Source organism: Pan paniscus, chromosome 7, assembly GCF_029289425.2.
Source record: "Pan paniscus chromosome 7, NHGRI_mPanPan1-v2.0_pri, whole genome shotgun sequence".
In the NCBI taxonomy this organism is placed as follows: domain Eukaryota; kingdom Metazoa; phylum Chordata; class Mammalia; order Primates; family Hominidae; genus Pan; species Pan paniscus.
This window is the reverse complement of record NC_073256.2, coordinates 26,779,363-26,797,941: the sequence shown is the minus strand read 5'-3', so window position 1 is coordinate 26,797,941 and position 18,579 is coordinate 26,779,363. Positions and strand designations below refer to the sequence as shown.

The 18,579-nt window shown below is 45.3% G+C and overlaps 1 protein-coding gene across 8 annotated transcripts in view; it reads right to left on the bottom strand.

Moving 5' to 3' along the window:
• MSRA (methionine sulfoxide reductase A) overlaps positions 1-18,579 on the bottom strand; it is a 424,140-nt gene that overhangs the window by 126,551 nt on the left and 279,010 nt on the right. Inside the window, exon 6 of one of the 8 annotated variants that reach the window (XM_034965629.3) lies at positions 3,545-12,859. The exons of the other annotated variants lie outside the window; for them this stretch is intronic. Coding sequence (XP_034821520.1) covers positions 12,761-12,859 — 99 coding nt within the window. The 3' untranslated portion in view covers positions 3,545-12,760. Of the gene's footprint in view, positions 1-3,544; positions 12,860-18,579 lie in introns of those variants that run through there. 8 annotated transcript variants of the gene reach the window in all.

Genomic DNA, 18,579 nt, shown 5'->3' with positions numbered 1-18,579 from the left:
TCCAATTCGGTGAGACAGCGATGGTCGTCCTGGACTCATTTAACTCTAAAATCCATCTTAATAGTAGATTCACTGGATGTCAGAGTAGGAAGGGCTTTATAGGGCCTTTTCATCCACAGTGTCAGATCTAAATGCCTTCTGAAGCCAGCAAGAACCGTCAATGAGCGAAGGCAGAAGCATCCGGCCGGCGCTGTCCAGTCCCGCACTCTAACTGCTGGCTGCATGCAGCGGCCGAAGACTTGGAACATGGCTAGTGCAAGCTGTGAAGCGCTGTGAGTATAAAACACAAGTTTCTCAAAGATGCAGTAACTGCGGGGATGGACGGTGGGGACCAGAGCTATCTGCAAAGCAGGTGTCTTTGTGAGAAGCATCAGAATTCAAACTTTAAAGAAAGAAACGAAGACTGCAGACCAAATTCCACTCGTAGGTCTCTGGATTGTGGCTAATGATTTCACACAAGAAGAGGAAGTGCCCCAAATGGCCCAGCTGGAGATTGGAAAGTTTCAAGTACAATCCGAGGTCTCTCAACTCAGAAGAGTCCATCATTTCTACTCAGGGAGGCCTGTTTAACCAAGCCACAAGCTTCAGCGGTAGCTGGAAGGGAACCTGTAACCTTCAGCGAGGGTTCACCTCTCTGGAATGTGTGTCTGTAACACAAGGGGGTGACAGGGGAAGGCCCCTCAATGCCCTTGGGCTCCAACATGCTAGCAGCAGTGAGCCTCACAGACAGAACTCAGAAGTGACCGGTCACAGACATCAAGGACACAGGACTAGAGGGGCCAAAACAGCAACGGGGAGATGGCCGTTTTCTTAGAACTAAAAGAGCCTCAGCTTGTGTTAGTGACATTTCATTAAATAAATATTTCTTGCTTTCCAATCAAGGAGCGCCAGGCCCCGTACTAGGCATAGAGGGGATGAAGGCCACAAAAGTAACTCAGACAGGGTCTTCCTCATCATTGAGGCATGAGCCAGGGGAGGCTCCCAGAGGGGAACAGAGACCTGTGCTCAAGGGATGTTCAAGGTCATGAGTGCATGTTAGCAAATGTGCAAGATGCCATGCGGAAGCAGAGGAGAAAAGCAATACCAAAGGGAAGTGGGGTGGCCTCACAGAAGAGTCAGGGTTTTCATTAAACCCTGAAGAATAAACAAAAAAGGAAAAGATATTCTAGGCAAAGGGAACAGTACGTGTGCAGGCCGAGGATGATAAAACCACAGAGAACGGGGAAGAGCACGGCGGAGCAGAAACCCAGTTCACTGCATCGGAAGCACAGATTGCTATTAAAACTGTTTGAAATGCTTGGTTTGCACCTATGACAGCAAAGGTGAATCCTCCAGCAGAGTCAATGTTGATGCTACCCAGAGCAATTTCTAAATATAAACTTCAACAATTTAAACAATAAATGTATTCTGTCTTATTTATAATGGTTTTAATTTATGATTATCATGTATAATTTGCATTATCTAATCATGTTTTAGAACGAATAGATGTATCGCATATGATTATTCAAATTTTGTCGGCATTCTTTTTATTCCATTCTCTTAGGCTGGTGTTCTACACGGGGCTGGCATTCTCTGAATGTTTTATCTTCATCAGATACATAAATCCAGGGACCAAAATACCAAGCTGGCAGGCTTTTTTAGATCTCGTGAGCGATAGGGCGGTTGTTTCCCTCTTTTCCACCATGCTGGTCTATGAGATCGTTACGCACACTCATGTGCCTTGTCCTCAGCAAGCCTTCTCCTGCCAAGACCCTGCAGATCCCAGATACCTGCTGATCCCCAATTCTGCCAACCTATCCCTCTTTCCAGTATGATGTGTAACTGCCGAGTTTTAATGAGTAAGGAGATAAATATTTTAGATGCCTTGGTAGTATGAACTGAACTTCTACTAAAGAAAAGCCAGGGCCAGGTATGGTGGCTCACACCTGTAATCCCAGCACTTTGGGAGGCCGAGGCAAGCAGATCACGAGGTCAAGAGATCAAGACCATCCTGGCCAACATGGTGAAACCCCATCTCTACTAAAAATACAAAAATTAGCAGGGCGTGGTGGCGCATGCTTGTAGTCCCAGCTACTTGGAAGGCTGAGGCAGGAGAACTGCTTGAACACAGGAGGCAGAGGTTGCAGTGAGCCGAGATCACGCCACTGCACTCCAGCCTGGGCGACAGAGCAAGAGCAAGACTCTGTCAAAAAAAAAAAAAAAAAAAAAGGCAACAATTTCTGGATATAAGTTGGGAAATAGGCATTTGGCCATGCTGCTGGTGTAGGCCTCAAGAAAAAAAAATCTCCGTGGAGAAGGCCCTAGCACGGATTCAAATACAAAGCAATTTACTAGAACTACAAAAGGAAGGGCTGAGTAAACACTGACGGTTCAGACACACAATTATGCTGCTACTCTGTCTATATGGTCTCAGGATTTACAAGCAAACTCTTAACTGCACGTTTGAATTCATCAATCCCAAATCCATCTAAGGATGAACCCACCTTAACGTGAGGGTTATTCTAGATGCAATGACCAGCTGCATCATTCATTTACTCAACAGATATTTACCATGTGCCTACTCTATAAATGGCAAAAACCAGCTAGGGTGGATGTTTCAATGAGCTTAGTTCAGTAAGGGAAAGAAGACATCCGCATCGATCACTACAGTACAGCGTAGTATCTATAACTGCCACTGGAGACAAGGGAATGTTCAGTCATTGTTTAAGCTGCGGAGGTGGTAAAGGCAGCAGAAAGGAAGGGAGGAACTGCCATGTCCTAGAAATAACTAGGGTAACGGGATTGAAAAGTCAAGCGTGTGGCAAGGAGTAATGAGCACTACGGACAGGATTATTTCATACGGTTGAGAGCTCTGAAGGCTAGGCTGAGACACGCGAGGCCACAGAAGGGTTTCCTGTAAGACAGAAGCATAAGCAAAGTGGAATTTTGGGATGGCGTGGAGGATGGATTCGAGAGGGTGACTGAGACTGGAACCCAGTGACCAGGCGGCAGGCTGAGGTCAGAGTCCAAACCAGAACAAAGGCTGAGGTGGGAATAAAAAGAAATGGGAAAGAAATGCAAGAGATGAAGATGATGGGGACCCAATGATAGCTGCAGGGGACAAGGCAGAGTGTTTGTGAGCATGGTGGGACTTTACAAATCAGGACATCACAAGAAGGAATGGCTTGGGAGAAAGATCAAATGTTTGGTTTTAGACATGTTAATTTTGAGATACAAGTGGGATATCCAGTTGCAGATATCCGTAAGGCAGGGAGAAATGCAGACCAGGGAGTGGAAAGAGGGAGATTTATCAGGCTGTATTTGGTATTCATCAATCATTTGTTTAGTAGGTATTTACTATAAGCTGACTGGAGCCAGACACGGTGCAAGGGACTAGGGAAGATACAGTGATGAACAAGACAGAACCCCTGCCCTCAAGGAGTGTTTGGACCAAAAGGGAAAACGAACCAGTAATGACTAAAATAAAGAGGACATGTGTTGTGATCAAAGTGCAGGTGCTGTGAAAACACATCAGAGGGGGCTTCAGCCAGAATGATGGGGTGTGGAAAGAGGGTCTGTGAGGACAGGGAACAAGTAACAGCAGCACCTTCAGTTGGGGGAATGGTGAGAGGCTGAAGATACAAATGGACACTAGTCTGACTATATAAAAACAGAACCTTCACCCACAACCTGCAGCAACCAGCCCAGGAAGCCAACCTACTGTTTACAGTCACCAGTTCCGGAAGCCAAACAACAACCCCTTTAGCAATCAGCCCCAAATGGCAAGGACTTGATTAATTTCCCTGACAGTTTCCCTAACTTTTGTCCTGGCTTGAAATTCTAGGACTAACCCAAGAAAGCTAAATAGGTACCCCTAATCTATTACACAAGATTCCCCGCATCTTGTTAGCCTGTCTGCAACTTCCCCAGGCCAACAGCCTCCAATCAGGACATACTTGAAGCTTTCCCTCTTTTCCACTCTGGAGCTTTCTCTCTTTCGCTTGCCTTTCAGTCTCTGCCGAACGCAAGGGCTAGTGGCTGGCCCTCTGGCTGTAGCAAGCTCTGATTCAAGAGGCTTTGCTTGTTTCCATTTGGTGGTCTTCGTTTATTTCCATATCAGCATGTGAGTTATGAAGGCTGGGGTGCAGTGGATGCATGATGCGATGGACAGTCCCTAGAGTGGGGGAGGGTGTTTACACTTAGGAGAGTGGGGAACCAGCAGCCATGTTAGAGAGGACCTTATAAGCCATGAGCAGGGCTATGAAATGCATGCTGAGCGCAAAGTCATCCACACAGAGGTGAGAGCTGATTCTGAATCTATACTCCCATATTTTCAGGACTAGGTACAGTGAATAAGCAAAGCAATGGGTGAGGATAAGACTGCATTTACTGAGGTCAGGAACCCAAGTCACTCAGCCTTTGCCCATATACAAGAGAAAAGAGGGCCAGGGATGGCCTGGTATCCTTAGGGAACTTTGTAAATTTGGAACACTGCACAAGAGGTCACAGTTGAGCTGCCCTCACAAACATGTACACATAAACACAATACAATGAGCCAAGCAAATAAACAGAAACACTAGGAAGGTAGGAATGGATGGCTGAACTATGATTCTGTATGTAGGCTGTAGTTTTCCAAGTGGTTAGAGTAGGTTGCCAGGAGATTAAACTAAATAAAGTAGGTTGCCAAGTGGTTAGACTAAATAAAGACTTGAGTAAGCTGAAATGCCTCCATTTTGAATGCAGGCTGCACCTAAAAGGTAGATTTGACCTTTTAGTCTCCTCCTAGTGCCTTTGGTTTCATGCAAACACATCTTGATTTGCCAGGCCTTTTTAGAGCGAGCTTAAAACACCAGAAAAGAAACAGAAACCCGAATAACGCACTTCTCATAATGTAATTATTTTTAAATGTGCAATATGTAACAGAGATGTTTAGCATCTCATAAGTTTTTGGAAAATATATTAGAATTCTTCATAATTATTATTTGTAATAATATATCCCATTGGTATAGTCCTCTACCACTTTGAAGATTCTTCCAATCATATTTGATTTTTACATTGTGTGGAAGATGAAACAAAAGTGTGTGTCTGTGTATGTGTGTGCTGAAGTCAGGTGGTGATAATGGTGGACCCTTGGATCGCTTGGTACAAGACTTCTTCATTCATGAGGAATGTGAATCCTATGATCACACACTCAGTTAGAAATGGATGTGACATGGAAAATACCTCAACTCAGGCTGGCCCTCCTTACATGCTTAGTAACCTATTCCCATCTAACCGACATGGAAACTGAGGCTAAGGTGGGAAGACCATTACACTAACAGCCTCGATAAATCACACCTCCTGGTATCTACACTAAGAGGGGCAGTCCCCATCCCCACATTAACTTTGGGCTTGAACATATGACTTGTTTTAGCCAAGGAACATCAGCATAGGAAGCAGAGGCTTGATAAGCTCTTGGAATTGGGGCTCAGCGTGGCGTCACTATCTCTAGAGCCAACCCAGGCCAGGCTAACCTTGAGGGGGAAAGACCATGGAAAGAGAGAGAGATCCAGACAGCCCCATCTTCCCAACTGAGCCCTGCCTCCAGGTGACCCACCAACCGAATGCTGTCCCATGAATGAGTCCAGGCAAAATCGACAGAACAATGCAGCCAACCCACAGAATCATAAGAACAATTATTTTTGTCTTAAACCACCATGATTGGGGTAGTTTGTTATGCTGTGATAGACACCTGACACACTAAGGAAGAATAAATATGTCCACTGCAGTCATTCCCAGGCCCAAGAGTGAACCTGAGGTCTTGTACACCACCTCACACAGTAATGGAGAATGTGTTGGTGAACTGAGCTATCCCTGACATGCAAACCTGAGATCAAGCTCTAGATTCATTCAACCTCATGGTAGTTAGCTCATTCAGATCCTTACTGATCCTTACTTAATGCAACATAATCCTTATGTCAAGGCCATTGGAAATGGCTGGCTTTTTTTTTTTTTTTTTTTTTTTTGAGACGGAGTCTCACTCTGTCACCCAGGCTGGAGTGCCAGTGGCGCAATCTCGGATTGATGCAACCTCCGCCTCCCAGGTTCAAGCGATTCTCCTGCCTCAGCCTCCCCAGTAGCTGGGACTTCAGGCGCCCACCACCACGCCTGTCTAATTTTTGTATTTTTAGTAGATATGGGGTTTCACCATCTTGGCCAGGCTGGTCTTCAACTCCTGACCTTGTGATGCACCTGCCTCGGTGGAAATGGCTGGCTTTGATTGCCTGATGGTGGAGGGATTCAGCCACCACTCTATAGTCCACCATTAGAGGTGAACAGCTGCTGAGAGATCACCGTACAGATGGGGTGAAGGAAGACCAGAGAGTCAAGGCACTTGCCTCGATCACACTGCTGTTAGTACAAGGGACGATATGAGAATCCAGGTCTTCTCACCTCAAAGCCAGTATCTTTTGGGTGATACATGCGACTTCCTTAGCAAGAGGGAGAAGCTCCAGTCCTGTGGCTTAGAGATATGGATCTTATGTCAGTTCCAGGCCAGAAGATGCTATCTGGGACTATAGAATGTTCTATCTTCAAAGTGATCTTTGGGTAAACAAGAGCCACAAGTGGTATCTCCCAGAGAGACACTCAGCAAGACTGAGGATGAATCAATTGATTCATTCATTATTGATACCCACATATGTCTGAACAGGATCTGAGGTAGCACACAGAGTGCAGATTATTTTATCTGGCTGGGGAGATAAAACTAGTTATTTATAAGAGATTATTTTAAAATCTCTGTCCTTTGTTACTTTTTGGTTTTGTTGCTGTTTGCATATGAAGTCTTCAAATTTATGTATGATGTTTTAATATTAAAATTTTTTCATCAGAAATCTATTGACTTGTGTGTGCAGGTCACCAGGGACCCCCCACCACCCTTTACAAATGTAAAGCGCTACGTTTACATTTATTGAATAAGGAGCACTGGGTTACCTACCCTCACTAAGCTCTCCCATGAACTGATGTAGGAGACAATTAAAGAGTGGTTTGGGAACGCAGTTTGCAAATGGATGGTGCTACAGAAGCAGACATTCCACTTTGGGGGAAAAACAAGAAAAAGAAAACCATATGCCAGAAACAAATTCTAATCACCATACATCATGCTGCAGGTTATTCAACTGCAATAATACTATTCACCGCTTCATTATGAGATTGCATTCCACCTTGAAAACACTGATCACTCCTGCATGACATACAGCATGGATTGTTGGGCCTGACATGTAAACTAATTACATCCGATCTTAGCTCTGCCTTCAGTCTGTTGTGAAGGCAGATAGAGACGGTGTTCTCACCATGGATTCTGAAATCCCTTTCCCCTGCAATGCTGCTGAGCAAGCCTGAAGGTTGTTGGGAAAAGGAACAATTGAGACCAAGAGATGGAGAAAAGCTGGTCATGATTTCTAGAAGTAGTGACTGCTATAATATTACAAATGTATCCCTCTAAGAATTAGCTGTGAAGCTAAAATGTGTGTGTGTGTCTGTGTGTATGTGTGTGTGTGTGTGTGTGTAATGCTTATGCGAGATGCCAGTTCCTTTCCACACGTTATCTCATTTAATTTTCCCAGCAAGCCTATGAAGCAGCTATTTTTTATTATTCACATTTTATGTATGAGAACGCTCAGGCCAGAGAAGTTAAGACACTTGCCCGAAGTCACACAGTGGCAGAGCTGGGATTGGAACCAAGCTGTCTTTCACCGGAGCCTGGTCCCTAAGTCACTCAACTGGGATGCAGGGGCAAGCCCACTGGGCAGAAGCTCTGGGTTTTTAACTGAGCTTGGCACCCACGCTGTGTGAGCTTGGGAGCATTGTTTTACCTCTTTGGGGCTCAGGTTCCTCGTCTGTAAGGCCAGGGAACTGCGCTGGACTCGGAGGCCTTCCCTAAGATCCTGCCCCAGCTGTGCTGCTCAGTGATACAATGGCCTCAGATTTGACTTCTGCGCTTCTCTGTGAGGCAGACGAACAGGGTTGGGTAACCTGTGCAATCAAGATCAGCAGTTCCGTGCGGCTCAGAGGCCCCCAGGGACCTCCAGAATCTTTTCCAGGATCCACAAGGTCAAAATTATTCTTATCATCATGCTAAGATATATTTCCCTGTTCACTCTTATTCTCTCGTGAGTGCAGGTGAAGTTTTCTGGAAGCTACACGGAGTGTGATGACATCAACACTCGATGGCTGATGGAATGAATGTGTGCTCGGGTTTTTTTAATTTCTCAGTTTTAATTTTTAATCTGGTAAATATCAAACAAAAGTTCGTTGGGGTCCTCAATAATTTTTGAGTGCAAAGAGGTCCCGAGGTCAAAAAGTCTGAGAACTGCTGCTCAAGGCCATGCTTGGGAGACCCATGGGAACAAATAAGCCGAAAAATCTCAACACACTGGAGAACAGAACTTAAGAATGAAAAGTGTTGCTTTTGCACAGCTGATTACTAACCAGATATTTTTAACTCTTTGAACCCAACTGACACACACAGCTTAGACGGCAGTGGAAAGACGCTCCTAGATGAGGACCTCACAGTTAAGCTTCCCCAAAGCCCCTAACCTTGGGCTGGGAGCCTAGCACACAAGAGGCACAGCTTATGTCACAGGAGGAAATGCACTGATGGAAAACGGGGTTCTAGATGTATCTTAGCTGGCACTGTCCCGAGCCATGCCTTCCTCATCAACAGCTGACTGTTTGATGTTCATATGCCTTGGGCAAATCATCTGCCCATTCATGCCCATTGCGGATACAGCTGCAGACAGAACACCGCGAGTTGGGAGCTTGGCACATGTCATCTCACTTACGTCACACCATCAACCTCTGAGGTTCCTATGATTAGCTACATTTTATAGATTAGGAAACAGGCTGAGAGGTTAAGTTACCTATCCAGGCTCAAACAGGTGCCTATGTCTGTCTGATGCCCAAGACTAAGTACTAATCTACTACCTTGAGATGTGCAAGCCCAGGTCTGTATGAAAATCACTTAGAGAGTTGATATGGTTTAAATATATGTCCCTGCCCAAATCTCATGTTGAAATGTCATCTCCAGTCCTGGAGGTGGGGCCTAGTGGAAGGTGTTTGGATCATGAAGGCAGATGCTTCATGAATGGCTTGGGCCATTCTTTGGTGATAAGTCGGCTTTCACTCTGAGTGCACAGGAGATCTGGTCTTTCAAAACGTGTGGCACTTCCCCCTAACTCTCTCTCCCTTGCTCCTGCTTTCACCATGTGATGTGCCTGTTCCCCCTTCACCTTCCTCCATGATCAGAAACTTCCTGAGGCCTCCCTAGGAGCCGAGCAGATGCCAGCAGGCTTCCTGTAAAGCCTGCAGAATCATGAGCCAATTAAACCTCTTTTCTTTATAAATTACTCAGTCTCAGGTATTTATGGCAACGTGAGAACTGCCTAATACAGGAGTTTTAAACATTTCATATTTCCTGGCCCCACCCCTAAGGACCCTAACTCAGTAGGTCTGAGTGGAAGTCTGGAATCCACAGAGCCCTACAAATAGTCAACCTCTCACTTGGCATCTAAATTAAGGATCTGATCAGTTGGAAATCTTACTTCATGTTGGAGGCCGTTTCCGCATCAAAGTATTTGTTGTCTTTCTTATCAGGGGCATCTTTTTTCTCAAAGAAATACCGTTTTGATTACCACACAAGAACTGTTCTTTCTGTGAAGACAAGTAGGGACCAAGTGAACAGAGAAGCTGATGTGAGATGCTCTTTGCTGATGCCTTTGCAGGTTTTAAGTTTGCATATAGGTTGCTTCCACATCCCCTCCCTTGAATACAGAGGTACTTGGTAAATACCTTTTGAATTGAATCAAAACATGCCATCCTCACCACTTTATAAAGTGGGTATAATAACTTCCAATCTGGTGGGACACAGTGGCTCATGCCTGGAATCCCAGCACTTTGGGAGGCTGAGGCAGGCGGATCACTTGAGGCCAGGAATTCAAAACAAGCCTGGCCAACATGGCGAGGCCCTGTCTCTACCAAAAATACAAAAACTAGCTGGGCGTGGTGGCACATGCCTATAATCCCAGCTATTCTGGAGGCTGAAGGACGAGAATCACTTGAACCCGGGAGGCAGAGGTTGCAGTGAGCCAAGATCACGCCACTGCACTCCAGCCTGGGTGACAGAGGAAAACTTTGTCTCAGATAGATAGATAGATAGATAGATAGATAGATAGATAGATAGATAGATAGATAGATAATAACTCCTAATTTGATGGCTCATAGGCTTGCCACCATACATGGAATTGGGATATACATTTTTTTTTTTTGATTGTCAAAATCTAGTTCAATACCCTGGTGGTATTAACCCATAAAAGCATGGACACCTGGGGTCAGCTTGGGAGACCTGAGAATGGCACCAAGCTCTGCTGGGAATGGGCAGGTGTGGCACTGTGGTCTCCGAGCTCTGCTGGGAATGGGCGGCTGTGGCTCCGTGGTCTCAAGCGGCTGCCTCTTTCCCTTTGCCGTCTCTTTCCCAGGCTGTGACAGCATTATTGGCTACTCATATTCTCATACCACACGGGCCAGGAAATGGCAGTGCTGATAGCTCCATCATTGTAGACACACACAAGGCAGCTAGGGCAGCTGCCTTGGGGATCCATGAAGATTTTAAGAAGAGGGAGAGCAGAGGCCTGGGTGGGGTAGGGCCTGAGAACAGCCTAGAAGGGCAGACCATAGGGTCCTTATGTTCCCTCTCGTTAGTCATCAGACAGCCTGTATTGAAAACCCCTTGCTGCCGGGTGTGGTGGCTCACGCCTGTAATCTCAGCACTTTGGGAGGCCGAGGCGGGGGGATCACGAGGTCAGGAGATTGAGACCAGCCTGGCTAACACGGTGAAACCCCATCTCTACTAAAAATACAAAAAATTAGCCGGGCGTGGTGGCAGGCACCTGTAGCCCCAGCTACTCGGGAGGCTGAGGCAGGAGAATGGCGTGAACCTGGGAGGCGGAGCTTGCAGTGAGCCAAGATCACATCACTGCACTCCAGCCTGGGCGACACAACGAGATTCCGTCTCCAAAAAAAAAAAAGAAAGAAAGAAAACCCCTTGCTTAACAGGGAATAAAACAAACACAAAAATCCTGACCACGAAGAACAGGACAGACACTGAATTCATTGTACTTGTGCTGTACATGTTGACATCTAAATAGATCCAATTCAAAAGCAGCCAATGTGGACCTGAATCATAAGTTTTGGAAACTCATGAAACAACGTCAAGTCTAATTTCAAAAATGAGTTGCCTTCTGAAGAAAAGTTATTTAGCCAGAAAAGTTACAGAAAGGGCCTGTCTCCATGCTCAGATAAAGAGATGGTAACGTAAGAGTTTTACAAACTGCAACTCCAACATCATCGCTTCGTGGGTGTCCCTGACTTACAGTTTTCATTCCAAAGCCAAGGGGCTGGGAAAGGCAGGCACCAGAGAGGAGATCAATGAAAATTTTCATCTGTCAGCCACTGTCAACTTATCTCTGCAGTCAAGGTTCATAAGAACAAGGGAACAAACCCAGTGAATTAAAAAATGGAAAAGAATAAAATGCCAGATCTTTCATCACTTAGAAAATGCAGTTTGGCAAGGACTGGAAACTTGCCTGGCACTTGCTCCCCACAACCCAATTCTGCCAAAACCTTACTTAAATTTGTAGAGCATTTTCTGGATTATAACCTTTGCCCACACATCAGCTCCCTAGAGCCTCAAAAACACCCCCAAGGAGAGTGATCAGGGCAAGGGTTGCTACCTCAATTTTGCAGGTTAGGAAATTATTTGTCTGAAGTTGTATGAATCACCAAAGCACCACAAAAGTCCATTAAAGGGGCTTTCAGTACACAGGTGGCACTTCTTGGAGAATTTCTATGTGACTTCTTCACAGAATTTTCTCAATCCTGAAAGGTTTTTCTTTCTATACAATTCTTCTTTAAATCTTTTATTTTTGATTGACAAATCATAACTGTATATCTTTATGGGGTGCATGATGTTTTAATATATGCATACAATGTAGAATAATCAAATGAAGCCAGTTAGCATATCCAACCCCTCACTTACCTATTGTTTTTTTATGGTGAGACGTGTTAAATGTGCTCTTAGTTATTCTGAAATATACACTACATTATTGACTACAGTCACCCTGCTGTGCAATAGATCTCAAACCCTGTTCCTCCTGTGGATCTGAAACTCTGCACCCTTTGACCAACAACTCCTCCTCCCTTCCCCACTCCACCCCGGCCTCTGGCCTTTCTATTCCCTGCTTTAGGATTTCACCTTCTTCAGATTCCACATATAAGTGAGATCATGCGGTATTTTTCTTTCTGTGCCTGCCTTATTTCACTCAACATAAACAACACAATGATTCTTGAGCACCTTTTGCTTTCTGCTAGTATTGCTTTCTCGGGGCTCACTTTCCTAGGTTCCTCTTTCACACAAGTGTGCATACAGTGGTTCACAGTTTTCTTTCCTACTCCTGCCTAATTCCTCACACGTCCTATTTGCCTTTTTCTCCCACTTAAGGATATTTTTTTCTTTGGCTGCTCTTTGATCACCCCTTAGGTTCATTTCTCGTATCTTCTATCAACTCCCCTAACCCCTGCTTTCCTGGGCCACCCAGTTTACCTCCCTACTTCCAAGTCTTATTAGTCTTGCATCAGAAACACGAAGCCCTGCTGTCATAACAAAGAATGTGTGCATTTGTGAGGACCACTTTACAAACTGATTTAGCAGAAAGAAGGCACCTTGCTGCATACTAATAATATTGCTTTAATAATGTTTTCTTGAAGATGGCTGCACCCAGGCGAGTTGAGCAGAGGAGGCTGCAGTGAGCCCCAGCATGGCTGAGGAAGAACAGGGAAGCACCATCTGCCGAGAGAGGGGGAGTATAAGGTTCAAGATGAAAAATCATTCACCGGATGACACTATCAAGGAAAATGTAACAATATCCAATATCAGGACCAGAAAAATTAACCAACTTCCAGAGACAGAGAGGAATCTGCTTGAACATGGATTGATGTATATCAGACTTAATGCTGCTTTCTGTAGCCTAGTAGCACACAGTCTTTTTGGATTCATCTTAAAAGCGACATAGGCTTGGCCGGGCGTGGTGGCTCACGCCTGTAATCCCAGCACTTTGGGAGGCCGAGGCTGGTGGATCACGAGGTCAGGAGATCCAGATCATCCTGGCTAACACAGTGAAATGCCGTCTCTATTAAAAATAAAAAAAAATTAGCCAGGTGTGGTGGCGGGCGCCTGTAGTCCCAGCTACTCGGGAGGCTGAGGCAGGAGAATGGCGTGAACCCACGAGGTGGAGCTTGCAGTGAGCCAAGATCGCACCACTGCACTCCAGCCTGGGTGACAGAGCGAGACTCCGTCTCAAAAAAAAAAAAAAAAAAAAAAAAGTGACATAGGCTTCTAGAGCTGCTGGCCTAGCGACAGCAGTGATCCCATTTGACTGTACACATATCTCAGGAGGGGTTTGTGAGTTTACCTTTGCAGACAGGTGATGTGAATTGCGAAACCTGACTATTACAAGGCATGGATTAGCTGGTCTTATCTCTGGTGGTCTTTACCATTGTTTTCTGGGCTACACAGGTGAATGGCAGCCTTGCAGCCAGGTAGGACTCAGCCCTGCTACCAGAGGAAGGAAACAATTTGCTGGATTAGAATTTCTATGCCTGTCTTTGTAAAAATGTTAATTCCCATTTTGCTCCAGACTGTGTTTGCAGCAAACGTTGGGTCTAGACAATTAACTGCTTATAAAGGTCGTTCAATTGCCTAAATGTGGCCTAGAAATTCACTGATTCCAAGCAAATGTGTATACACACACACAAAGGTAAAAATAACCTATCTCTAATGTATGAATAAATACAGACTTGTAATTTATCATGTAAGTTACAACTCTGGAATCTACATCAAAAGGCTACACAGAGCAACAAAAAGCTGAATCTCAGTAAGGGCTACTCATGTAAACAAGAGCCTAATTTCACTGGTTTGCCCAATATTGTCTCTTTCCTGACTTATTCCACTGTACATCAGACACTGAGTTTGGTCTGTAACACAAGAGGGAAAAATAACCATACAGCAATTTTCAATGACGACTTTGTAAAGAAGCCAAACAGAAATGAAAATGAAAAAAAAAAAAAGGATTAAAATTTTTTTTCCTATCACATGTGCTTGGGTGTTAGGCTCTGTGGATTCCTGAAACCACACAGCACCCTTTGTGTGAATATGTATAAAAATAATATATTAGTGTTTAAGTCAACCAAGTGTCTCTGGCATAATAATGTTCCTCAAATCAGATCCTGTTTTTTTCTCACACTATTTTTCTTTCTTACTAAATCTTGCTATTTTATTAAAAGATTTTGTGTTTGCAAATGTGTTTCTGCCAGCAGAAGGAACCACAAAAAATCCTCAACCATTAGCCCCTGATCTTGACAAATTAAACACTAGTGACATATTCTTTTAATGTGATATTGGCAAGATACGGAATGAGAAGAAAGGGAGGAGTGATCTTCCTCCTAGAGCCCATTCCCTATTTATAAATCTGTGAGGGTGTGACATGTCCAGAGGGAATCTACCTGGCCCAGTGACAGAATGGAAAGAGCATGCACAGAGCTTGGAATCAGGGAGCGGGAGTGTGCATCCTGGGCTCCCCCATGTACGTATCATGTGGTCTCAAGTTACCAGCTGCTTCTCCTGGAGGGCAGCGATTAGAGTGACAGCCTCCCAGGCTCCTTATGAGAAGCAGAGGAGAGAATGTTTGTGAAAGTGCTTTCTGCACTCCCAAATCTGCTGACTGGTCCTATGTTGGGTAAGGCAGGTGACCAACCACAGCCAAATCGCAGTGGGTGCCCTCCCTCTGGGGATTGAAGGCTCTGGGTGTGGCTGGCTCTCTTTCTCACTTAGCAGGGAACCCAAGTCGCCAGCCGAAGAGAGCCCGAGGCAGGTAGCTGCAGTTCCCCTCCAAGACTTCTCCACACCTGTTTGACCAGGTACAAGATCAGGCGCCGGGGTCATCTGTTCACTAGGCCACGGGGTCAGGACAAGAGTCACCCGCAGCTCTGAGGCCAGATGGTGATTCCAATCGCCTCCCCAGTTCAGCAGCGAACCCAGCAGGACGAAGATAATTTTCGAAACAATCAGGCTCGGGAGTAGACGTCGCAATGGAGTGCTGTCCTCGCAGCTTTGGAGCCACCGGGCACGGCCAAGGTAAATGGAATCTGACAGCTAAACTTAGGCTCAGGCCTCACGTGCAGTGTCTGTGAGTAGAAAGGGTCACAGGGCCGGATTTCAAATTCCAACACTACAAAAAAAACAGAGCTGGGAGCTGTTAAGGGTGAAGGAAAAGGTGGCTCACTTTCCCTTATGAGCCTTGCTTTTGTCCTTCACCTGCTTCCCATTCCATGGAGAAGCTGATGACATTGACCCTGACCGTTTCTGGACAGCTGGGTGGGGCGCACGGCGCGGGGGGCGGTCCCTGCGCCCGGCCCGTCCTGCAACGCACCATGCCCAGGCCTCTGCCTGCACGGGGCCATGGCGCAGGGCACTAGACCTAGGACACGAGGGCCTTTTATTCCTCCTCGCTTGCAGCCAATGGGCGGGCTCGCCGCGCCGGCTGCCATAGCAACGGGAAGATGGCTCGGCGGGGCCTGAACAGCCATCACGTGGGCCGAGGCAGGGGGGCGGACGGGGGCGGCGAGAGCGGGGGAGGGGTGGCGCGCTGGAGTTAAATGGTCCCACCAGAGGGAGTAAGGCACATTTTGAAGTAAGTGCAAAGCGGGACCATCTATTTTCTTTCTTTTTCCTGCCCTTTAAGCGCTAAATACACATGCACAAACACAAATGGCCTTTCATCTCCGCTCCTGAGGTGCTCCCGGCTCTCTGGCTTTCGTGGCAAACATGAAAGCTCTGATCTCTGGAAGCGTTAAACGAACATTGCCTCGGTGGCGGAAATGCAAGCGGGCGTCCCGCGGCCGTGCAGGCGCAGGCCGGGGAGCTCGGGACCACGCGGGCTGCGACACAATCAACGGGAATTTGAAAGGCAAACGCACTGCCCCTGTAGGAAACGGCAAACCCTGCTTCACTCTTGGCGCCACAGAAATAAAAGGGCCCCTGCACCCCCCCATCCTCCTGGTACTTTCTCTGATCCTATCACTCCGGAGCCGCTTTATAGAGGCTGAACCAGGGCCAGGCTTATCCACCTACCTGCCAGAACAACAAAGGCCCTTTTGTTGTCTTTAAAGTAGACCCTACCCTAGCTGAAATGCTGTGTTTAAAATGTTTCTGCTGCCATCCCTTTCTTTTCCACGGAAATTAACGAATATAAATGTGTGTGCATACATACATATATATATATATACACATACATATATATATACATACATATATATATACACATACATATATATACATACATATATATATACATACATATATATACATACATATATATACATACATATATATATACATACATATATATATACATATATATATACATACATATATATATATACATATATATATATATATATATATATATATATATATATATACCCAGACACATACACACACACACACACCTATATGTTAGTTGGTAAGGTAAGAGATGATATTAACGCAGGCAGGAAGGCAGGCAGTAGGCGCTGGGGCCTTTTTTCCTCCCTGCTTGCAGCCAATGGACGGGAACTTAATGCTGCTGCTGTTATCAGACCACACGAATGGCGGGTAGGGGGAGAAAAACGTATAGGCCCTGTCCTAATCTGATAGGTGAAATTCTTTGAATGTGTTGGAGAATGGGAAAATGCTGCTTACAAGTATTTTGCACTTGGGTTTAATTCACCGGACATTCACAGAGTGCCTGCCTTGTGTGAAGTGCTCATGGAATGTTGCCACAGATGCAAAGCAAGGGAAGGTCCCACTCAGCATGGGGGTGGAGGTGGAGAAGAAACGTGGAAACTCTCATAAGGGTCAGAGGAAACGAGGTGCAAGCCAAGCATGATGCGAACATGGAGCGGGGCGGGCTCTGAGAAGTGTCCTGGGGGATGGGGAGCTGAAAAAGAAGAGTCTGGCATTGCCCAGGCCCCTGTTCTGTGACAGACACTTTACATATACACCATATCATCCTTATAACTGCCTAAGAAGTAGCCACTATTATCCTGTTTAGCAAATAAGAAAACCTAGGCTTAGACAGGTCAACAACCCAAGGTCATACACAAAGCAAGTACAGAGCCACTGCTACCCAAGTCATCGGGGACCTCCCTGTGGTTTTTCTCCGCCCAAAGACTTGCGGAAGAGGCATCTCTGCAAGGAATGCAGCTGTGTGTGTAGGTTCCATTTCCTGCTCTTCACCTCAGCCATCACCTTCAGGAAATTGTGGGCTTCAAACATTCACTGCAGTTTTCTTAATATATATTATAAACACATAACTGAGATTTAAAAGATTCATCTGGATACACTGTAAAATCATCTTGCATTCCACAAGGGGTCTGGACATCACATATGGGAGCCACTAAACATTCCCCTGTTGCCACTGAAAGATGAGTAGGAGTGTGGCCCGTGGAGAAATTTGAATTCATTCATTCAAACATCACCCTATGTTGGCCAGGATTATTTTGTGTCTATACTTCTACTGTACTTCTACTAAAATCAAAATGTCTCCTTGATCCTCACAAGAATGCTGTCTTCCACCATCAACCTGGGCAATAGGTATAATCTTAGGCTGTTTCTGATGTACCTGGATGGAACTCAGTGCAGGTGAATAAAAGACTGATACCGGCATCTGCACAGGGGCTCCACCCAGGGACTCATATCCTGCCACTGCAGCAAAGGCCTACAGCCAGCAGAGGGCAGTCATACAAACCAGATTTTCCATTTGGCCCAAATGTGGATGCACACAGTTTAATATGTAAAGCCCATTATTACAAGCTTTTCCTTTCCCCACCCCCTATTAATGAACAAATGCCCAAGGGTAATACAGAGATTTCTAAATACAGTGCAAGAAAGGGCAATCTGTACTCATACACAGGGAGTCTAGCACACAGTAATAAGTGGAAATGAAAATAATCACCCACATGCAACTAAACCATTATGCCTAAGATCTAGCTGTCTACGTGGCTGCATACACAGAAATATGGGTGCCTGCCTCCCAGAAATGGGCACTTTTAAAATATTTATTTCACAGGTTCTTATTTAGAGTTCATAATAACACCCGTAATTTTAACCTCAAAGCTACAGAAAGGGACTAAGAGGAATTTTATCCCTATTGCTAGGCATACGGTGGGGAGGGGGGATTTTTCTTTTTGACTAAGGTAAGTCAATGAATTATTCAGGGTTCTTCCATGGGCATTTTAAATCCTAACTTCATGCTTTAAACAAAAGCACAAATAAAAAAAAAATTTTAAAGACAAAGAGCTATGTAATCCCCAAACCATAACATATCAACTGACATTTACCCATGTCTATTTAGGGTTTTCCAATGCAAATAAATGATGTTTCAGTGTTGGTGAAAACAACAGTCTTTCGGTACTCAGATGGGTTTTAAACATTGCAGCATAGAGATTACAACAGACCGAGAAGGGATG